The sequence below is a fragment of the Sporobolomyces salmoneus genome (genome assembly GCF_050403485.1).
Source record: "Sporobolomyces salmoneus JCM6883 DNA, S_salmoneus_JCM6883_v1_ctg5, whole genome shotgun sequence".
Taxonomy (NCBI): Eukaryota; Fungi; Basidiomycota; class Microbotryomycetes; order Sporidiobolales; family Sporidiobolaceae; genus Sporobolomyces; species Sporobolomyces salmoneus.
The window spans coordinates 101,215-122,897 of NW_027481158.1; the positions used below are offsets into that span (position 1 = coordinate 101,215).

Consider the following 21,683-nt stretch of genomic DNA (forward strand, 5'->3'; position numbering starts at 1 on the left):
CGTCCATCATCTTCTACACAGTCGATTGCAGTGTCTAGCTGAATGACATACCCACCGAGTGCGATTCGGAGTGAAGGCGAACGAGCAGACGATCTCTCACGACTAGTCGACTCGCTATCGCTCAACAACACCAACTCCTCCTCTTCCCGCACCTCGTCTCTTTCGACTGCCACTGCACCGTCTACGTCGATTAACGCCTCACTTCCTCCGCCGGTACCGACGATCGACGCCGGAACTCTCCCCACTTCAAACTCGACTTTCGTCCTCTTCCAACCCGATTGCAGCAAACACCGATACATTCGAAACCACCACGACCTAGCGGAAATTGTGGAACGACCTGAACGTATCCGAGCGGTCAAAGCGGGTGTTGCAGCGGCATGGTCAAAATACGAAAGAAGCTTGAATCGGGAGAAATGGTCTCCCTCAACAGCAGGGGGTACAGATGGTGACGATGAACTAGGGAATCTCATGCAGAGTTTATCGATAGGTGGAGCAAGAGAGAAGGGGAAGACGGTCGTTGGGAAATCATCTCCATTCGATATTCTCGTCTCGAACGATCAACTCTCTATCGATTCTCCCGCTCTTCAGCTCATTCACGGAGTCCCGAACTACCCTCCCGACTACTATCCTCCTCCTGAACGTACCGCTTCTACGACACCTGCGACCGTTCCTTCCTCTCCCTCGAAAGACGATTCTCCTCCTCTTCCTTCTAGTTCGAGACGACGTTCTTCCCCTCGAAAACCCCCTCCGCCGCCCTCTTCTTCAGCTCTTTTCCTCTCTGAATCTCCCTGGCCGACTCAACTCGTTCACCTGATCGACCAGATTCCTTCGACCGCGACAACAGCATCAGGAAGGAAGGAATCTGAAATCCCACCTCATCTACCTCAAGGGGACCTCTACTTATGTTCCGAGTCGAAGCAAGCCATCTTCGGAGCGTTGGGGGCGGTTTGTAAGGGAGTCGATCTGGTCATGAACGAAGAGAAGGAACCAGTTTATCGGGATGGATTCGTCGTAGTTCGACCGCCGGGACATGTGAGCTCACTCCTGTGCTTACCTTGAATTCGATGAAGTTACTGATGGATTCAGCGGTGTGACTTGAGCGAGTTCACAGCACTGCGGCGAAGCGAATCCTCAAGGTTTCTGTTTCGTTAATAACGTGGCGGTTGCGGCAGCTCATGGTGTGTATAGCTCGTGGCTATCAAAGTACTGAGGCTGCTGCAGTTGCTGATCTGTCGATTCGCGTTGCTCTTAGCTCATCTCGAACATGGAATCAATCGAGTCGTGATTCTCGATATCGATCTCGTACGTTCCCCTTCTCTGACCTGAGAACGATCTCAGCTCATCGAGCTTTGAACATGTACAGCACCACGGCAACGGTACCCAAGAGATCGTATGGCAACTGAATGAGAAAGCGAATCAAACTCTTTCGACGTACCGAGAACGACTCGCCGAGAACCAGCGCAAACGTGCTTCACCGAGGAAGAGTACTTCGCCATCGAAAAGTAAACCAACCGAGGAGGAGGAGACAGCACCGAGACCTTTACAGATCATGTATTCCAGTTTGCACGATGCCTTTTCATTTCGTTCGTCTACCTTCCTCTTCAGACGATCTCATTCATCGTCAGATCAATACTCAAAAGGAGCTATACAACAGCATGCGAATCAGGAGATCCGTCGTTGATCGCTGCAGCTTCAGTCCAGATTTCCGGTCCTCATTCTCAATTCATTCACAACACTCACCTCGAGCCTTACACCTCCGTCGAAGATTTCCAACAACGATTGTGGCCGCAGTACCGGGACGCTCTCGGCGGATCGAAAGTTGAGGGGTTCTTGAGAAAGACTGGAGCGAAGGAAGATGAAACTCTCGTACTAGTTTCCGCAGGTCCGCAATCTCCATTCTCTCCTTCTGGAACTAGTAGATGCTTACGATCGTATCGGGCTACAGGCTTCGATGCGTCGATCCATGAGTACTCCTCGATGTCACGGCACGGGCTCAACGTTCCACCTTCTTTCTACTCCCTCTTCTCATCTTCGATCAAACGACTCGCACAACGATACACGAACGGAAGAGTTCTGTTCGTCTTGGAAGGTGGTTATAGCGATCGAGCTTTAGTGAGTGGGAGTTTAGGGGTCTTGCGAGGTTTACTGGGCGAAGAGGAAGAAGAGAGAACAGAGGATTTGGACAGGATCGTCCAAGTGTGTGGACTAGGCACAACGAGTACAACGACGAGAAAGAAAGGAGGCGGAAATGGACTCAGAGACGGCGATGAGAGTTGGATCAAGAGCACGAAAGAGATATTCGACTACATTGACGACGAACCACGATCTCCTCCGACTACCACCAGCAGCAGAACGAAGACATCTCCTCCGATCCGAACGCCTGTTACGGAAGTTGGGGCAACTGGATCGAGGCAGTTAAGGGAGCGGAAAATCAAGATGGCTTACGCTGGATTGGCCGATATGGCGGTTCCTCTCGTTCGACAACATCAACAAACGATACCTAACTTCGGAGCAGGTACGGGTGGGATAATCTCAGCAACGCAGGCTCAAAACGATCAGATCTCGACGACGAACGAAGCAGGTCTACCTCCTCTACCATCAACTTCGAGTGCGGCTTTCTCGTCAATACCCTCTGCGAGCTTCTACCCGACGGCAACGACAGGAGACGAAGCGGGAGGAGGAGAATCGACGCAGAAGAGACCTGCGATCAAATTCGTTTGGAAACAGGGAGGAATTGGCTCGTCCTCGGCCGCAACGAGAGATGAACCCTCGAAAGGGTCTCTGGGTGAACCTAGAATGTAACGACCGGCTTTGTCGTGTGAGTTTCTCTCTCGACCAGTCATTTTTCGTCGAAGAGCTAATCGTTTGACGCCTTCTCGCAGATAATGTCTCTACTACCATCTCGATCAGTGCCAATGCTGTGAGAAAACGAGTAACGACAGTGTTACAGTTGGTGTGAGGATACAAACGAAAGGAAGAGAGAATGCTGCTCCGTGCTGATACGGAATAGATGCAAAGGATAGGGGGAGAAGACAAAACGAACGACTATTATAAGGTTGATATCATATTTTTACTGCTCTTTCACTAGGAGAATGATCACCCGTGCTCGTCTATACTCGACATCGACTTCTTCTTGTCCGATACCTTCTTCTCCGTTCTACTCCTTTTACCTGACCCGCCACCACTACCGCTACCGCTACTCGACTCGCCACTCATACTCTGGCTCAGGGGGGTCGCTCCATACTGTTTCTCAAGTTTCTTCAACAACCTCGCTCTCGACGGTCGAGGATTCAAGGTCGATAAGGTCGTTGTATCTCCACGCTTGAACAGCGGGTGTGACCATCCTGAATATTCCGAAGTCGTCGCAGACGACATGGAGAGCCCTTCCCGAAGCTGTTTGATCGACATACGAGTAAAATTGTAGACGTTCAATTGTCCTGCGGTGGCGAAGTCAGCTCGAGAACGTATTCTCGCCAGAGGGAATGGCAATCCTCACGGGTGAACGAGTGGATGTTCTGATGACTGAATTGCTCCGGTAAGACTTCTCGAATGAAGCGCTCAGAATGAGCAACGAAGAAGGAATCTCCAGAGTCACTATGAACGACGATAACTCCTGGTCAGTCCCTTCTCGAGGTCAAAACGATGAGTATGACCTATAGACTGACCTCCATTTCATGACGTCTCCGTAGGTGTCGGGTCGAGCGAGGATACCGTAAAGTTTTTCGATAAACGGTTTCACTGAACTTGCTTCGTCACCCGGTATGCCCTCGTTCTGCCGTCAACAGAGCGAGGGTCAATTATGAAGACGAGTCGAGCAGCGCACAAGAGGGATAACGTACTCGGGCGAAGGCGAAACTAGAATCGTTCGAAGCGAGGCTCGAGTCTGAAGGTCGTCTATCCGTCGACGCTGCGGCTTCAGGCCTGTACGAGGTATCGACCGACAACGGGGCGTAAGGCATCGAGAAACCGGCGGGTAGAGCTGAAGGAGGATGTTGGGAGGGATGCAGGTCTCGAAACGAAGCTGGAGGAAATTGAGGAGGAACCGTTTCTTCGTCTGTTCCATCCATCGTCGCCATCCACCTTGCTGATTCGACGGCTCCATAAGTCGGACGATACGATGATTCTGCCGGATAGTACGGAGTGGGTTGTGAAGAAGGTGGAAGGGGAGTCGCATACGGCGAAGGGGTTGAAGCTCCAACGCTGTTGCTAGGCGATGGATCGGAGTAAACGGAGTGATTCGGAACGGGATAGAGCGGATAGGATGTTTGAGTTAAGGGGGAGATGTCAGGGGAAGAATGGTATGAATAGTCGAGGTAAGAAGGATGTTGATAGAAATTGTCGGGATGTGGAGGTCGGTGTCGGTACCCAACTTGCTGCTCATGTTGAAACTGCTGCCAAGTTACAGGTGGAGGGTAGTTCGAGGGAGGAGGAGGAGGAGGAGCGTAATAATTGTCCGAATTCGAAGTCGACGTCGAGTTCGACTCGGTTCCGTCGTGCCACTGTCGTCTTTCGAATTCCTGACGTTGCTGGTCTTGACGCAGCCGTTCTGCCTCCTCCATGCTTCTGTATTAAGAGGAGCACGGAGAGGAGGCAACGAGGAGTCAAAGGGAGAGGTGAGGCAACGAGGGTTGCAGAGGTGAGAGAGGAGGGAGAGTGCGCGGAAGGGAGAGAGGGAGAAAAGTATCATGATCTGCAGAAATGACATCGTTGATCGACTTCCTTCTTTCTTCTCCCTTCCCTCTCTCCATTTTTCCTCTCCCGCAATTCCCCTTCGTCGGACATTCTTTCGAATCCAATAGGCCGAAGTCTTGTATGTCGCGCTCTGAAAAGTGTATTCGCTCATCGATTTTCAAAAGTCGGACTGAGTTGAAAGCGAGGTGAAACTCATGCGGTTTGGCCTTCTCCCTTGACACGAGCGACTCAGCGAGGCTACAGGGCGGCTCAGGTGGGTCCAGAACTCGCGGAACAGTCCGTCTTCTCACTTCAAGAGGAAACGCATTGTCATTCGACAAAGTTAATCGGGAGAAAGAGGACTCTCATCGACGTTCGCTCTCTGACTTTCGGACGAGTAAACGTCTCTTAGCCGTAACGACGTATGTGCAGCACAGACCGTGCGACATCGTCTTGCCGTTGCGCCTTTCTCTGACTCTGCGCCGAGGAGAGAGAGAGGGAAAAAAAGCTGTGATCGCCAAAAGAAAAGGTTTGCGCACGATCCGCGACGATCAGCTTGAGCCCGACGATCTCGCTAAGCTCACAGCTACAGCTCTATGGTGAGTTGCAGCTTCAACGTTGATCAACTGGCACCAGGCTTGATTGTCGTACGAAGCTGGAACAGGGAATCCAGCATGGGAAGGCGCAGCAGCTCCCGGTCTCTCGCCACTGGTTCGTTCTCGCTCGAAGCAGTAAGAGACTCCCTCTACCTCGTGCGCACAATGAGACGATATGTCGAGTGCGGCACCCTCAAAGATTGTCAGTCGACTGTGGATCCGAAGGACTTGAAACCGAAAAGCCGCATTTGCTACAGAGCGTCGAACTTCACACACTTCAACGACGTCTCCTTGGTCGATACCAGTATCTATAACTTGACGGTCAGAGCTCACACTAAGATGTTCATGGTGTCGTTAGTATGAGACGAAGAAGCGCATTTGACTGATAGAGACATTTCGCAATCGGTCCCGCTCCGGCAATTGCGACGACGTCTCCCTCGTTTACACCAGTATCCATGACTTGATGGTAAGAGGTGACACTGAAGAGCCCGCAGTTCTGTCAGTCGCAGTCGAAGCAGCGCATTGAATCGGAAGAGAAATGTCTCACAGAATATCAGAAACGTAAAGTGCGTCTTCGTCAGCGACGTTTTCGGGTACTTTGATAACGTTGACCTGTAGGTAAAGCGATAGAGAGTCGATACAGCGGTTTGGAAGCCGTCGAAGCGAAAAAAACGAAGCGAGAGTCGTCGAATCAAGCGGCGAAATCGAAAAGTTACGTCTCCATAAAGGATTCGCCTGGATTTCGCCTGCACCCTACTATATCCTCCAGTAAACGGCGCTTCAAGCATCTCGCTGGACCTGGTCCCGTAATCTCGGCCTTGGAAGCAGAATGATGGGTCATGTTTCGAGCCGAAGACCACCGTATGTAGCTTTCAACAGAGCCCGTTGGGGTACAACAAAGGTGGGACGAGAGGTTGGGTATCACGACGATCATGGTCGAAGGGAGAAAAAAGTAACGAAGTTGCGAGAAAAGTGTCAAGCTCAAGATGTCGCCGCGGCGGGCCAAATTTTCATTTTTCGAGTCATCTCATTTCGCTCTGCCTCGAAGGCGCGAAAATTTCGGCACGAACGTCGTTCACTAACCTATTTGCCGTGCAGATATAAGCAGTTGGGCGAGAAATTGCATCATTACGACTTGCGACCTCGAGAACTTGTTTGCGACCAACACTTCACCACGACAATGACTTCGATTCAACTTTTCGACGACGACTTGGATATCGCTGGAGTACCTGCACCTAGTACAGCTCCTACCTCGGTTCCCTCGCCCGCTGAACCAGCGTCTATCCTCGTAGTCGCCTCTCAAGAAGCGGCACAAGATGGATCTTATCAAGCCCTCGTGAGCCAGCTCTCGATCAAGGGCAAGGTAGAGATGCAAATGGTGGATCGTATCATGGAAGGAGGTAAGTCATCCCGCTCGTTCTGCCGTGGTCGAATCAAATCTAGTTTGATTAGATGATCAAGAATCTTTTGAAGGTCCTGAGGCATGGAGGGCTCCTGCAGGGTAGCTGGATCGGCGATTGGATCCACTGGGAACCTCAGAACAGGCCTCACTTGGAACGAGAAGAGCTGACACGGGACTTTGCACAGCTACTTCGTTATCTCCGCTCCAGTACTCTCAGATTTCGGTACTCCTTCCGGCTGTACTTGTCACCGGATCACTATTGGCGATTCTCGAACCGGCACTCGCGCAAGGAGGGACTTTCGAAGTCCAAGGAGAAGCCGCCGAGAGCGAAGAGATTTTAGGTGAACTGAGATTGGTCGGACTGTCAGGAGCGAACAAGACTGAAAGCGGTATCGTGAGTTGTATTCTCGTACGCTTATGTTCGAACTGTGGCCAGGCTAATCGTGCGCCGCTCCTGTTCAGATCCTCGCGACCAAATCTGCCGCATCTTCCTCTTCCGCTCCCCTCTCGCTCAAACGCCCTGCCTCCGACCTCGAATCTGCCGCCGTTCCCCTTGCCTCTTCTTCTTCTTCAGGGAACTCCGCTGTTCCCCTTCCTTCCCGAACTTCTCGCGCTGCGAAAGCGTCTCTTTGGGCCTTCACTACAGCCGCAACCTCTTCCGGAGCTCAGACTCCTACGATCGACGAATCCACTCTCCTTACCGAAGCCGACCTCGAACGACCAACCCTCGTCAAACGGGAAGATTGCGACGTGAAGCGAACTCGAAAGGCGTGCAAGAATTGTACTTGTGGATTGCGGGAGATTCTCCTCGACGAGAAGGAACCGGATGATTTAGTTCAAGCCGGATTCGAGGCGGCACCGAATAAGACGGTGAAGTCTTCGAGTACGGCAGGAGCAAGGAAGATGAAGAGTGGAGTAACGAGTTCGTGTGGAAACTGTTATTTGGGAGACGCTTTCCGGTGTGGAAGTTGTCCTTATCTCGGTACGTTATTCGTACTGTGCTTTTGCGACGCCGTGTCCTGATGTACTTCTTTTATCGTAGGCATGCCCGCTTTCGAACCTGGTCAAAAAGTTTCAGTTTCCGGAATGGACGACACAATCTGAACCAATCTCGCGTTCGTGTAGTTCTTTCCTTTCTGTAGCCTTTTTACCCTCTTTTCTCTGCTTCACATTCATGTTTGGAATCGGTTTTCCTGGAAGCTGCTCACAAATCCGTTTCGCGAAGTTTCGCGTGAGGTCACTGTTTCTTCAAGGTTTCTCCGGCACCGAAACGCGTGGAGCTGCTCCACTTCAACTTCCTCTCTCCCTCTCTCTCCTTATCTACCGATTTCACACCAATCATCAGTCTCAATGTTCGTTCCTCCTCTTCCTCCAAGCTTGCGAAATTCTCACTGACGTCTCTCTTACGGTACCCCGCACTTTCCTTCGATGATTTCTCATCTTCCTTGAACATCTCGATCCCAATCGACAATCGAAAATCGAACAATCAACAAACGGACAGATGAACGCCGCTTCGAAAGTTCTCGAAAAGATGCTCCCGGACCCTCAAGGTCTTGATACGACAGCAGGCGCGAACCCTGCGAATGACCCGGAATTGTTGGCTGATACCGCATCTGGAGAGAAGATGAAGGTGAGCGACTCTCTTCCTTTCCTGTCGTTGAGTGATTTCCGAGCTCACGATGCGTAACTCCCTTGAATTCCCGACAGGCCCTCGTTTGGCAGGCAAAGAACAAGGTCGAGGTTCTCGAAGTACCCAAGCCCTGCCTCGTCGACGACCACGATATCCTCATCAAAGTCACGGGATCAACCGTCTGTGGATCCGGTGAGTACGATTCACGATTTCCGAATTCGCTCCTTACTCATGTGGCTTTGACGTTTCGCTCTCAGATATGCACCTTCTACACGGAGCTATCCTCGAGATGGCTGGAGGTGACATCCTAGGACACGAAGGAATGGGAGAAATCATCGAAATCGGTTCAGCGGTCAAACAACTCAAAGTCGGGGACCGGTGAGTTCTTTTCTTCCGATCCTCCCCCTTTGATCGAGGCTCACAGCGTTGATTGTTTGTCAGAGTCGTCTCGGGATTCAACTTGGGTTGCGGAGAATGCTTCATGTGCAAAAAGAAGTTGTCGTCCGCATGCACTAAAACCAACAACTCCGCTCTTATGGCCTCGATGTACGGCGCCAGGTCCTGTGGGATGCTCGGATATTCGCACTTTACAGGTGGGTATTCGGGTGTTCAAGCAGAATACGCGCGAATCCCTCATGGCGACGTGAGTTTTCGACCTTTTCTATAGCTCTCGATTCTTTCTTCCGCTTCGACGGCTGCCAAGCTCGCTGTACTGACTCTACATCGTTCTACCTACAGGTCAACGTCATCAAGGTACCCGAGAACGTCGCTGACGAAGATGCACTATACGTTTCCGATATTCTGTGAGGAATTTCTCCCACGTTCAAATGCGCTTCTTCGACTCCGACTGATGGGATTGCGGGCTATTCAGTGTCACCTCTTACCACCAAGTCATGGATACTGGTGTAAACGAGGGAGACGTAGTCGCTGTGGCTGGTGCAGGTCCGATAGGCTTGGAAAGCTATTCTCTCTCGCTTCGTCCTGAATCTAGCTGACTAATGCTTGTTCGTACATAGATGTGTGCGAAATGGTCGCTCCTCAAGGGCGCGAAACACATCATCATCGTCGACAACGTTCAATGGCGCTTGGATCAAGTCGTCGAGAAACTTCGCGCTACCGGTCACGCGAACGCTCTCATCGACACGATCAACTTCGATGTCGACAAGGATGTACCCAAGAAGGTTCGTGAACTCTCCGCACCCGGAACGAACGGTCTCGATCCCACTCGACCTGCCGGAGTCGATGTCTTCTTCGAATGTGCTGCCGGCGAATACGCTGTCGGAATCGCTCACAAAATTGAACTCGCTCTCGGACTCGAGACGGATACGAGTGAGATTCTCAACTGGATGATGTAAGTTTTTCTCTCGACCTTGCGATTTCGACCTTGTGACTGATTTCTTTCGTATGCCTTCTTGACAGCGAATCGACTATTGGCTTTGGTCGAATTGGAATCACTGGAATCTACGCCGGATACACCAACCACCTCAACATTGGTTCTGTTATGGAGCGAGGAATTCGGTGAGTTTGTCTCTCTTCCCCTTTGTGCGAACTGTACCCTTATCGAATCTCGCACTGCCCCGAACAGACTCATTGGAAACGGCCAAGCTCCCTGCCACAAGTGGATGGGCGAGGTCATGAACGATTGGGTCGCGACCGGAAAAATCAAGCCGACCGAACTTTTCGTTTCTCACCGAATCTCGATCGACGATATCGCGAAGTGCTACTATTTGCAAGACAAGCACGACGACAAGTACAGGATCATGAAGCCTTTCGTTACGACTCGCTGGTCAAACCCTCCTTCCGCTGGAGCTCCTCAACTCACCAAGCTCGAATAGACGATTGTACACATTTTCTTTCACCTTTCGCATGGCCACCTGTATATATCTCCTTGTTGAAACGCAAATAAAGCATTGAACTCACCGTACTCGCGCGGTTGTAACAGCTTGATGCGAGTTTGCAATGCGGAACGAGGACACTCAGACCCCTTCGAGGATTTCGAAGAATAACGCCATTTTCTCCGACTCTGGCTCTTCTGCCGAAAAGTTCGGCTCCCGCTCCACTCTGTCAGCGAGATGATCTCCTGCTCTTGAGCTAGCTCTATACTCCCTCCCGTCTCTGTTGCGCATCTATCAAGTTGATCCTCCTCGACCTCGCCGAGTCAATCTCCTGCTCCAAGGTCGAACTCGCCGCTGCCCCACATTCGCTTACTTTTCGATGGAGGTCGAACCTCGAATGGACGAAGCGAAACAGCAGGTAGACGATGCGGACGTGGAGAGAGAGGCGGGTTCAAAGGTGAAATGGGTTGACTGGGAGCCAAAGTGAGTCTTCCACTTCTGACTCTCGAAGCAACTCTCTGACTCTTCGATTCTCGCATAGTGATCCAGAGAATCCCTTCAACTGGTCAAGAAGACGCAAGGTAAGACAGAGCTGACGAAGCGGTCCTGAGCTCGAGCGACCTGAGCTGACATTTTTGACGTTTTGCTTTCTTCCTGATCTTTCATCTTACTCGACCTCCTGCGCCTCTTCGATCTCATTTGGTCTCGAACTACTATGGGAACATTCGCGTGTGTTGACAGTGGTCCATCTCGAGCATCGGCTTTCTCTTCACCTGCCTCGTTTCGTTTTCGACATCGGCCTACTCCATCACGGCTGACTCGATCCAGACTGAACTGAACACGAGCAATACTCTGACCTACGTCGGACTTTCGACGTTCAACATCGCATTCGGGGTGAGTGACCGTGGCTTTTCTTACGCGAAGACTGTATTCGAGCATTGATTGACTGTCCTCGAATAAGCTTACAGGCTGCCCCCCTGATCCTCGCCCCACTCTCTGAGCTCTACGGTCGCTCCACGATCCTGTTCATCTCGACGATAGGGTTCGCAGTATTCCTGATCCCTCAAGCTCTCGCAACGAATATCGAAACTCTCATCATCACTCGGTTCTTTTACGGCTGCTTCGGCTCCACGGGAGTCGCTCTAGGAGGTGGTATTTTAGCAGAAGTGTGGAGTGACGAAGAGCGAGGGCTCAGTATGGCTTTGTTTTCGCTTTCTGCGACTGCTCGTGAGTCCTCCTTCTTCCTTTCTCCGCTAAAATATCCCGAGTCAACGCTGACCTCGGTCGCGCGTGCCAAATGACAGCTACCGGACTCGGCCCGGTCGCATTCTCCTACCTCAGTCAAATCAAGGGATTTCGCTATGTGAACTGGGTTCTTTTCGCTCTCGCAGGCAGTCTCGCGGTCGGGACTTTCTTCCTTCTCGACGAAACCCGCGCATCCGTCCTCCTGACCCGTCGAGCGCAACGTCTGAGGCAAGAAACTGGGGACGAGACGTACGTATCGAAGGCTGAGGCGGAAAAGACGAGCCTCATTGAAGTTTGGAAGCTCAATCTTCGTCGGCCCGTCTCCCTCCTGTTTCGAGAACCGGTTCTCATAGCGTTCACGACTTGGATTGGGTCAGTCAGCCTTTCCTTGAGATGGTTCTGTCGCTGAGTGTAAAGCTGACCCCTCGAGTTTTCCTCCGCAGCTTTGTTTGGGTGAGCATCCCCCGCCGTATTCCGATTCTCACGATTTGTGACTGACAGTGCTCCTCACTCTTCGCGATCACAGGGCGTTATGTATCTCGAACTCGTCTCAATTCCTCTCACTTATCGCGAAGTCTACAATTTTTCCCTCGGACAAGCCGGTTTGGTCTACATAACTCAAGTAATTGGCTCTTTCCTCGGATTCGGTATCGAAGGCTACTGTGGACGTCTGTATCAGCGACACGTCGCACGGCGAGGTAGTGAAGCTAGGCTTTACACTGCTTGTAAGCGAATTCGATTCTTCGTGCGATTTACGAGAAGTTGACGCAACTTATCCATAGTTTTCGGTGGCGTTTTCTTCCCGGTCGGCTGTTGGATCTACGGAATGACTGCTCAACCGCACATCCATTTCGTCGTCCCCGCTCTCGGGCTCGTCTTCCTTTGTAAGGCGTTTTCGCACCGCTTTGCTATGCTCACTCACTCTGTTCGATCTCGATAGATACCGGCCTGTATCTCGTGTTTGTTGCGACGTATGGATATCTGTCCGACGCATACGCCCTCTGTGAGTGGATCTCTGCCGGTCGCACTTCCATAGGAGCTGATTCTTACTCTGTCCCATGTTCCGCTCGTAGATGCTTCTTCCGCCTTGGCAGCGATGGGATTCTGTCGAAACATGACAGGGGCATTCTTTCCTCTGGTAACACCAGCAATGTATGCGAATCTGGGCATTCAGCGAGCGGGAGCTTTGACCGCAGGTAAGTCTCGTCCGGATGCTATTGAGCACTGCTTGCACCGTCACTGTGGTCTGACTGACAATGTTCCTGTACGTAGGTATCGCGACGCTGCTTTCACTGACTCCGTTCGTCCTCTTCCGATACGGAGCTCAATTGCGAGCGCGGTCGTCTTTCGCTCAACAGATAGCGGCGAGCAAACTGGAATCTAGCAGCAGGAGAGGATCCGAGACGTCAACAGCGACGATAACACCGACGGATACGGTCGACCCAGAACGAGGAGACGGTGAAAAGCTGAACTTAAAAGTGCGGAAGTCGCGCGAGGGTGAGCTGGGGTGAGTCCGTCGTCGTAGACAAACCCGGTCAACTGTACTTTCGGAATCATGTACAGTGTAATCTTCTTGCTTAGCAGTGTTCACTATCGTCCTTTGCTCCTAACTGGCAGCAGTGACCTTTCTTCGCCCGGCGTGCGCCTGCAGCCTTTCTACCGCTCCCAACACTCTCAGCGCTCGAACCGGTCACGCGTCTCGTCTCGCTACATGTCAGCAGCAAGCGAGAGCGAGAGTGAATGATCTCTGGCCGCGATCGGAGCTCCAAGCCGGCCGTTCCGCCTTCGGCAGAATATCGGCAAGAATTTCATCAAGTTCGTGGAGAAAGTGCTCCTCTTCGTTTCCCACCACATGCTCTTACGATGAACCCTGAGGCGATAACAACAACCACAAATCAATCACTGACCCGATCCTCAACAACCTCGACCCTCTGCTCGCCCTCTGCAATTCTTGATCGGCAAGTCGTAGAGATGAAGAAAGAAACTACCGGCTCAGCGATGGCGGAGAAAGAGCGGTCTACGGATACGGCAATAGGAGCGGATGGAATGAGTGAGAAGGGAACAGTCGAACCGATATTCGTGGATTGGGATGGGCCAGAGTGAGCTTCAAGACGCATCTTCGCGCCGAGTCGACGAGCTGAGTTGAGCTGACTTTGTTTTGACTCGCGATCGCAGTGACCCAAATAATCCGTTTAATTGGTCAAAGCGGCGGAAAGTGAGTTTAACGACAGTGGGAACCTGCAATTTCCGAAAACGAGAATCTTCGCTGACCATCTCTTTCTCTTGTCCCCTTCGTAACAGTGGGTCATATCAAGCGTCGGGATCATGTTCTGCGCCCTTGTGTCGCTGAGCGTCAGCGGGTACTCGATCTCTGTAGGGTCAGTGCAGGAGGAGCTACAATGTTCGAGGATTCTCGCACTTTTGGGGATTACCATGTTCACCATCACCTTCGGCGCCGCCCCTCTCCTGCTCGCCCCTTTATCAGAAGTATACGGTCGCTCTCATATCTACCTCGTCTCGGCGTTCATTTTCGCGGTATTCTTCATTCCTCAAGCTCTAGCGAAAAACATCGAAACGATTCTCGTCACACGGTTCATCTCCGGCATTGCAGGCTCGACGGCAGTCTCGTTAGTCGGAGGGACACTATCAGATGTATGGAAAGGACCTGAGCGAGGAGGACCTATGAGTTTGTTCTCTTGGGCGGCGTTCGGAAGTCAGTTCTCTTTCGAGACCGTTTGCTCTCGCAGCTCGAAACTGACGATGTTCGTACTTTGCTACGACAGCTACCGGTCTCGCTCCAGTCATGTTCGGCTACCTCGCACAAACTCATGGCTTCCGCTACGTCAATTGGATCATGTTCGCCATGTCGGCGCTTTTCACCATTGTTCTGATCCCCGTCCTCGACGAGACTCGAGCTTCGGTACTACTCTCCCGCAAAGCTGCTCGACTACGGAAAGAAACTGGCGACGAGAGATACGTCTCGAAGGAGGACTATGAACGAGGATCGATTCGGGAGATGATGAAAACGAGTCTTTCGAGGCCGATCAAGATGCTATTGACAGAACCGGTTTTGATCGCTTTCACTGTCTGGATCTCGTAAGCTCTCGTGTCTTCGCACTTCTCTCCGTATGTCCTCGTCTAGTGAGCATAGCAGAACTGACTTGCCGTGTTACTCTACAGTTTTACCTGGGTATGCGCTCGAGCCACGTCTTCGCTTTTACACCGTTGAGGCTGACGTTCTCTGTATCTATAGGGAGTACTCTACTTGACGCTCGTCTCGATCCCTCTGGTCTTTGGCGAGATCTACCATTTCAACACGGGAGAGAGCGGTCTGGTCTACCTTACCCAGGTATTCGGATCGACTCTGGGTTTCGCTTGCGACTGGTATTGCAACAAACTGTACCTGAAGAACGTCGGCAAGAGAGGACCAGAAGCTCGTTTGTACACGGCGTTTGTCGGCGGGACTTGCGTACCGATAGGTAATCAGTCGATTCTTCCACCCTCTCGAATGCAGCTTCATCTGACTTTCCTGAGTATGTCGACAGGTGCTTTCATTTACGCTTTCACGGCCTTCTCTCAGTGCCACTGGATCGGTACCTGCGTCGGAATCACAATCTTATGTAAGAGCCTATCGGTTTCTCGCTTCATCCTGAGCAGCCGAACTGACCTCCTTGAGTCGCTAGACGTCGGGATGTTCTGCGTCTACCTTTCGACTTTCTCGTATCTCGGTGAGCTTCTCCCTTCTTGAAGGTCTTCCGAGCCGAGCTGACCCATTTCATCTTTCCGCTCAGCCGATTCGTACTCGCTCTGTGAGCTCTGAGACCTCAACTCGTCACGAACGCGTCAACTCACCTTGTCCCTCTCTCTAGATGCTTCTTCTGCCCTCTCCGCCATGTCCTTCGTTCGAAACGTCGTCGGAGTGAGTCGCCTCATCGTTCTTTCTCTGCCTCAAAGCTGACATTCTTCGTTATTCAGGCCGTCTTCCCTCTGTTCGTGACGGCGATGTACGAGTCTCTCGGAGTTCAAGGAGCTGGAGGACTCACAGCTGGGATCGGAACACTCCTCTCAATCACTCCTTTCGTTCTCTTCAAGTACGGTTCGCGACTTCGAGCTCGATCTCCCTTCGCGCAAGAGCTGGCGCGTCTCGAAGCCGAACACGCTGCATCTCTCGCAAAGACTCCAGTCGTCAAGGAGGGTCCGACAGCTTCGACTAATCGAGTTAGTGCCGAAGAGTTGAAGGAGGTCTTACCTTAGCAGTCTTTTCTTATTCACGTTTAGCATCTATTGGGTTCTCGTTTCTTAGATTGTTTGCATCTTCGCATCGTTGTAAATTCAATTTGTAGCTCTTACATGCCAGCACGCAGCAGCTCTATCTTGACCAATCGAGAAGGCTCTCTCGACGATGTTGCGATTCTACATTCGAATCGGTTTCCATGTGCAGGGTCAAAGAAGATTGCGAGACTGATGCGTTTTGATAGAGAGAAAACAAAAGACGACGACGATTGAGATCAAAGACTGAATAGGGGAGAGGAGGTCTACTTGCAAAGGCGAGAGAAAGAGATAGAGAGCGAGGAGGTATCGAGGAAGGGTTTCGTTTCGAGATGAGGGGCAAAAGAGATTGAGGGTATTCGAGAGGAGAAAACAGCTGCGAAGGAGGGAGAAGCTTGGAGAAGCTTGGAGAAGAGTTCCCCGAAGTCTGAGACAAACAGACTAATCGTCATCCCAATGAGGGTTGCCACCTTGCTTGGGTACGGGTCCTCCTGCCGCTCGTGACATGCTGCAAAGACGAGAGAAAACGACATCAGTTTCGCTCGCGAGTCGAGCCGGAGAGAGGGAGAAACGTACATAATAGAGTCGACACGAAGAACGGAGATCGCGGCGTCCGTTCCATACCGTAAAGCCCAACGAGTCGCAGCGAGGAGATCTAGGATGTCGTGTTCGACAGCATCGATAATTCCGCCGTTTTCACCCTGTGGACCAAAGTAAACAACCACGTCAGACACCGATCAAGCTATCGAAGTACTAAAAGACGGGCTTACCTCGACATCTACACCGATCGAACCCTTGTCGTTGCCTTGATGAGCGGCGTACAATTTACTCAACACTTCCGTCGCGTCGAGACCAGCGTTCTCCGCCAACGTCCTCGGTACGACTTCCAAAGCATCCGCGAACCTCTTGATCGCATGTTGCGCTAGTCCCGGGGTCTTCTCTCCGTATTCTGCTACTCGTTTCGCCAATTCCAACTCGGTCGCTCCTGCTCCCGCGATCAACCGACTATCCTTGATCAAACCCTTGACGACGTTGACTCCATCATCGATCGCGCGTTCAATGTCGTCCATTTGGTTCGTCGTCGCACCACGAACAACGACGGTCGCCGTTCGAGTCGCCTCTTCTTTTTGACGGAACACGGTTACTCGGTCTCCACCGATTTCGACCGTTTCGACAACGTCGCATTGTCCCATTTCGTCGGGAGTCGGAGCACCTAATCGAGCGAGAGGAGAAGCACCGACGACTCGACAGAGACGACGGAGGTCGAATTTCGATTGAACCTTGATCACGAGGATGTTGTGACGGTTCAAGTAGTGAAGGGCGAGTTCTCCAACGGTCGACCCAGCGACGAGAACGTTCAATCCCGAATCGGCCAATTCTTGGAAGATCTGTTGTCAAGCTCTCGAGTCAGTTCGATGAGGCAGATCGCGAAAAGTAGAAAGCGTGACTTGCCTTTTCCATGTGCTTCTCTTCGCCAGTCGAGAAGTTGAGGAGATCTTCAGCGTTCTTCATCAAGACGGTACCCTTCGTTTCGGTCTGAGCGATATCGATTCCGCATGTGAAAACTCCGACTTTGGCGTTCTCAGCCTTGAGGATCGTACCTAATCGCAACAACGGTACGTCAGTGAGGAGACTCTCAGGAAAGTGGGAAGACGTCGACTGGAGACGCACCTTCAGGTTCACGACCGAAAACCATTCCCCTAATCACGCGACTTTGCGATAATCCTCCTCCCATGATCTTGACGACTCGCACGTTGTCGACGTTGAACTGATCGAAGAGACGTCGCGTATCAGTAAGGTCAAACCTATGCCGTTAGAACGAGGAGAGAGCGACTGACGGCAGTCGGGTTTTTAGGCATGACAGCTAGAACTGCCTCGGAGACTAACGAAGCGAGGAGGTCCTCAGATCCGTATTGTTTCGCGGCGAGTGTCGGTTTGAGCGCCAATTTGAGAGATTCTTCAGTCAGAGGAGTTTCGAGAGTCTTGACCGTCAATTCTGAAAGCACACGAATAAAGGTCAACTCAATCCAGCTGAACCGAATAGCCATGATGCGGACTCACTCTCCAACTCTTCGACCGCCTTATCTCTTGCCAACTCGTATCCCAACACGACTTCACTCGGATGTAAACCCATCATCAACAAGTATTCCGCTTTCCTCAACAATTCCCCGGCCAAGATCATGACCAAATTCGTGCGGTCTCCCATTTCGGCTTCCTGCTGTTGAGAGGCCATGACGAGGACTTTTCCTGCTGGGTGAACGACTTCGAGTTCGCGAATAATCGTCGCGGCGTCCGAAGTTACGAACAACTTTTCGAGGTGGTTGATGACCATCTTGTTGCGACCATTGGGTCCGAACGAGGTACGAACAATCTCTGAGAGTTCAGCCACGGCGTGGATGTTGCTACGAGCGAGAAGCGAGGCAACAGACGAAGCGTGTTAGCAAAGTAGAGAGAACAAGGGAGAATCGGAGGAACTCACCGAATGACAGCTTCTTCGATACCAGAGTGCATCTACAGAAGCGTGAACAGGGCATCACAGGGTGAGGGAGAGTGAGAAGATGAGATTGAGATGAAGCGGAAGAGATGAGGAGAAACGACTCACGTTGTAGCCCTCTTTGAAGAGGGAGCTACCTCCTCTAGGTACTTGCAACGCCATCTCTATAACCCGATGGAGTCCTAGTTGAACTGATCGATAGGGTTGCCGAGAGAAGCGAGTTGAAATAATTTCTTTCGACTTCTCCCTTTCTCTCTTCACTCTCGTCGCAGGCTGTGCACCTCAGTCACCACCTCGATCGAACATGGAGTTACCCAAGCATGCACATTCGTCGAATCCAGCCTTAACCGTCCCTCTCGGTCAACCTCTCCCACCTCCTCCTTCGATCCCAAAGAAGAAACGCTCAAAGCCTCCACCAGCCGTTCACTTGCTCGCAGGAGGGTACGTCTCGATCTCCTTTCCTTGATATATTCGAGCAAAGCTGATCAAGGAAAATTTGAGACGAACAGATTAGGAGGAATGTGCGGTTCAGTCGTTACGGCGCCATTCGACGTAGTAAAGACTCGACTACAGTCAGACATGTTTCAACAGCAGAGATCAACGAAAGTAAGCGCTACCTCGAGGTCCGGAATCAGAGCTCTCTTGTACAATTTTGTCGATACTGGAATAATCCTCAAGTCAGTTTCTCCTTTCCCTCTCGCCGCAGGCTCTGCTGATTGTTTTTCGACTTGCAGAGAGGTGTACAAACATGAAGGACCGACGGCATTGTTCAAGGGATTAGGTCCGACGCTTGCGGGAGTCGTTCCAGGGAGGTAAGTTTTCGTTTTCCTTTTTTTCCCCTTTTCGCGTTTCATCTCATGCTCACCCGAAACTCTCAAACTCTGACAGATCCATCAACTTCTTCGTGTATGGTAATGGTAAACATCTGTATGCCGAGTGGTTCAATGATGGAAAAGAGAACACTGCGGTGCATTTGGCATCAGCAGCTTCGGCAGGTGGGCCTTCGAAGGTTATCAGACTCCCGTGCGAATTTCAAGCTGATGTCTGAATCATCTTTGAGGTGCGCAGGAATCGTGACGGCAGCAGCCACGAATCCGATTTGGGTGATCAAAACGGTTATGCAACTTCAACAACAAGAACGTTCTCATTCTCCCTCCTCATCTCGTCCTAGTCCGACAACATCATCCTCAACAATACCTTCCTCTTCTCGATCACGACCTCTTCCGGCCGCACCTCCTCATTCTGCTCCATCTCCCCATTTCTCGCATTCGTTCCGTTCCATTTCTTCTCCGCCTCTCCCTCTCGCCTCTCCCCCACCGCGGCCAACCTCGTATTCGACTGCTATACATATCTATCGAACAGAAGGGATCAGGGGTTTCTATAAAGGCTTGAGCGCTAGTTTGTTGGGAGTCACAGAAGGAACGATTCAATGGAGTCTGTATGAACAATTCAAACGAATCGCGGCGAAGACGAGTCCTAGAACAACGGGTGGTAATGAACCGGTTACGGAGGGTTGGAGGGTCAGTGTCGCGGCGGGAATGGCGAAACTTGTCGCGACTGTGATTACTTATCCTCATGAGGTAAGCTTGTCTCTTTCCCGTCTCTCCACATCAATACTTACACTCGTAATTATCGGTAGGTCATTCGAACTCGTCTCCGACAACCACCACCAGCAAGCGGTTCCCCAAAATACACTTCCCTCGTTCAATCGTTCAAACTCGTCCTGAGGGAAGAAGGTTGGAAAGCGTTGTATGGAGGCATGTCGCCTCATTTGTTGAGGGTCGTACCGAACGCCGTGACGATGTTCTGGGTTTATGAGAGGGTGTTGAACCTTGCTGAACAGAGAATGGGAATCGCTCAACAGCTGGAGGAGGATCAAGCTCGCGCAAGGGACTAGGCGGATAGATTCATTCGAGGGTGTCTCGTCATTGGTGTGATGTCCTGCAACTTTCACCGCAAAATCTCAATCTCGTCGTTCTCTCCGGAAGAGCTCATTATTCTGTATCTCCAACTTTGTATCGTACTATCCCACTCTCCGCTCCTGTTTGTTTCGACACCACACATCCTCGTATCTCGCATCTCGCAACCTCTCTATCGTTCCTCTCATTTCTGCAGCAATCTCATCGCATTTTCGTTTTCTCATACAAATCAGTCGTCTCTCTCCACTGGCGAGTGATCTCAGAAGAGTAGGTCGTAAGCTAGTCGTAAGATTTAGTAAGACAATGCGAAGCTTCAAAAACTACACGTTTTCGTCGCGAGCAACGAGGTTCTTCCCTTCCTCACTATCAATTTCTCCATCCGCTTTTGCCAGTCCACCTCTCATACATCCTCTCCAGCCCTTCGAGCACTCCCCACCCTCTACACACTTTCTCCCCAACGACTCTATTCCACAGTCCGAACCCTGGAATGACTTTCGACGGGATCCAAAAGATCAGGAATTGAGGCAGGAGGATTAGTTGCACGAGTCGACGCATGAGACGTTTCGAGCGTGAGGAGGTCGGGTCGTAGGGACGGAGGAGGGTTAGGTGCGAGAGATAAGTCCGCGTTAAGGGACCGGTGAAGAATGCGCCTCGGAGGATCATGGCGAGATATCTGCGAGGTAGCTCGTTCGGTATCAGCAAGACAGTACGAACCCAGGAGCCCATGATGAACTTCGAAAAGGCTCACTGCTGAGTCGGTTGCAAGTGTCGTTCCGTTGGTCTTAGCGAAGAATCGAAAACGACGATTTCTGCTCGATTCTTTTCCGATGTTGAAGTTGGTTCATCAGAGTCTCCGTTGACGAAGGGTGTATAGTGGACCGGGACGAGTGAATAGGGCATTGGAGGCGAGGCTTCGAGCAATCGTCGAAGGAGAACATCGAATTCGGGAAGAACAAGCTCAAACACCATTCCCTGTCGAGTTTCGTCGAGTCGTTCAGCTCCGCAGGCCGGATAGAGCGAGCGTATAGGGCGCTTGTGGACGTACCTCTAAAGGATGTGGTAGGTTGCCCTCGTAGTCCGCTCCCGTCGAACATTCATTCCAAATCCATCGTTTATATTCTTCACTTTCTCCCCCATCTTCCTCTCCTTCCTCTCCTCCTTTCGTTGAAGAATCTTCATATCGATCTCTTCTGTCATTAAACCCTCGCACGACACAATTCGCATAGCACGGTTCAAGGAACGGGATTCCTTTCACGTTGAACGCGAGGAACGCCTTCGGTACCACCACGGTCGATGACGAGATTGGTGATAGATCTTTCAGTAGCTTCGACAGTCTCGTAGCTAAGCGCCGGTTGAGGTAGGGGGATGAGCGGAGGTTCGTTTAGCAAGTGGAGGAAGAGGGAGAGAGAGACTCACGGAAGAGATGGGGACCGTAGATGATCAAGGAGCGAGTTTCTGGCACCATGGTTCACGCCTTTGTCGAACTTCTTGATTGCCGGCAGAAGTAGAGGGAGAAGAAGTACGGAGACGAGAATCCCGATCTTTGTTCGCGAACGGTGGAGACCACTACTGGGGAGATGAGCTGTAGCATCTCAATTGAAGAAGACTACGGAGTCATTGGT

The 21,683-nt window shown here is 51.5% G+C and overlaps 9 protein-coding genes across 9 annotated transcripts; 6 read left to right on the forward strand and 3 right to left on the reverse strand.

The window, feature by feature from the left end:
* Positions 1-42: 42 nt before the first annotated feature.
* HOS3 (histone deacetylase) lies at positions 43-2,802 on the forward strand (the record flags this gene model as incomplete). Its single annotated transcript, XM_076629355.1, has 6 exons — positions 43-1,032; positions 1,112-1,178; positions 1,253-1,302; positions 1,364-1,583; positions 1,655-1,882; positions 1,946-2,802. The coding sequence occupies 6 exons, from the start codon at positions 43-45 to the stop codon at positions 2,800-2,802; spliced, it is 2,412 nt and encodes an 803-aa protein (XP_076490477.1).
* A 294-nt stretch (positions 2,803-3,096) lies between these two features.
* JCM6883_006858 (uncharacterized protein) lies at positions 3,097-4,559 on the reverse strand (the record flags this gene model as incomplete). Its single annotated transcript, XM_076629356.1, has 4 exons — positions 3,097-3,437; positions 3,497-3,594; positions 3,666-3,772; positions 3,840-4,559. 4 exons carry the CDS (start codon positions 4,557-4,559, stop codon positions 3,097-3,099), a joined length of 1,266 nt encoding a protein of 421 aa, XP_076490478.1.
* A 1,888-nt stretch (positions 4,560-6,447) lies between these two features.
* DRE2 (electron carrier DRE2) lies at positions 6,448-7,773 on the forward strand (the record flags this gene model as incomplete). The annotated part of the gene is made up of 4 exons (XM_076629357.1): positions 6,448-6,667; positions 6,855-7,063; positions 7,132-7,651; positions 7,712-7,773. 4 exons carry the CDS (start codon positions 6,448-6,450, stop codon positions 7,771-7,773), a joined length of 1,011 nt encoding a protein of 336 aa, XP_076490479.1.
* Positions 7,774-8,170: 397 nt separating this feature from the next.
* JCM6883_006860 (uncharacterized protein) lies at positions 8,171-10,134 on the forward strand (the record flags this gene model as incomplete). Its single annotated transcript, XM_076629358.1, has 9 exons — positions 8,171-8,299; positions 8,377-8,491; positions 8,557-8,677; positions 8,741-8,942; positions 9,038-9,102; positions 9,171-9,228; positions 9,316-9,650; positions 9,719-9,817; positions 9,885-10,134. The coding sequence occupies 9 exons, from the start codon at positions 8,171-8,173 to the stop codon at positions 10,132-10,134; spliced, it is 1,374 nt and encodes a 457-aa protein (XP_076490480.1).
* A 379-nt stretch (positions 10,135-10,513) lies between these two features.
* JCM6883_006861 (uncharacterized protein) lies at positions 10,514-12,741 on the forward strand (the record flags this gene model as incomplete). The annotated part of the gene is made up of 12 exons (XM_076629359.1): positions 10,514-10,617; positions 10,676-10,715; positions 10,876-11,028; positions 11,103-11,361; positions 11,439-11,751; positions 11,823-11,832; positions 11,906-12,104; positions 12,162-12,263; positions 12,320-12,382; positions 12,453-12,575; positions 12,652-12,679; positions 12,738-12,741. 12 exons carry the CDS (start codon positions 10,514-10,516, stop codon positions 12,739-12,741), a joined length of 1,398 nt encoding a protein of 465 aa, XP_076490481.1.
* Positions 12,742-13,350: 609 nt separating this feature from the next.
* On the forward strand, positions 13,351-15,633 carry JCM6883_006862 (MFS transporter; the record flags this gene model as incomplete). Its single annotated transcript, XM_076629360.1, has 11 exons — positions 13,351-13,478; positions 13,555-13,594; positions 13,681-14,092; positions 14,163-14,475; positions 14,560-14,569; positions 14,633-14,858; positions 14,925-14,999; positions 15,063-15,107; positions 15,171-15,188; positions 15,249-15,298; positions 15,355-15,633. The coding sequence occupies 11 exons, from the start codon at positions 13,351-13,353 to the stop codon at positions 15,631-15,633; spliced, it is 1,596 nt and encodes a 531-aa protein (XP_076490482.1).
* Positions 15,634-16,089: 456 nt separating this feature from the next.
* CCT8 (chaperonin-containing T-complex subunit CCT8) lies at positions 16,090-18,304 on the reverse strand (the record flags this gene model as incomplete). The annotated part of the gene is made up of 9 exons (XM_076629361.1): positions 16,090-16,156; positions 16,225-16,349; positions 16,419-17,036; positions 17,101-17,249; positions 17,320-17,416; positions 17,487-17,644; positions 17,710-18,050; positions 18,128-18,159; positions 18,251-18,304. 9 exons carry the CDS (start codon positions 18,302-18,304, stop codon positions 16,090-16,092), a joined length of 1,641 nt encoding a protein of 546 aa, XP_076490483.1.
* A 142-nt stretch (positions 18,305-18,446) lies between these two features.
* RIM2 (Rim2p) lies at positions 18,447-20,039 on the forward strand (the record flags this gene model as incomplete). Its single annotated transcript, XM_076629362.1, has 6 exons — positions 18,447-18,583; positions 18,652-18,819; positions 18,877-18,954; positions 19,031-19,137; positions 19,211-19,722; positions 19,782-20,039. The coding sequence occupies 6 exons, from the start codon at positions 18,447-18,449 to the stop codon at positions 20,037-20,039; spliced, it is 1,260 nt and encodes a 419-aa protein (XP_076490484.1).
* Positions 20,040-20,427: 388 nt separating this feature from the next.
* On the reverse strand, positions 20,428-21,526 carry JCM6883_006865 (uncharacterized protein; the record flags this gene model as incomplete). The annotated part of the gene is made up of 4 exons (XM_076629363.1): positions 20,428-20,734; positions 20,810-21,033; positions 21,107-21,402; positions 21,478-21,526. 4 exons carry the CDS (start codon positions 21,524-21,526, stop codon positions 20,428-20,430), a joined length of 876 nt encoding a protein of 291 aa, XP_076490485.1.
* Between the last annotated feature and the right edge of the window lie 157 nt (positions 21,527-21,683).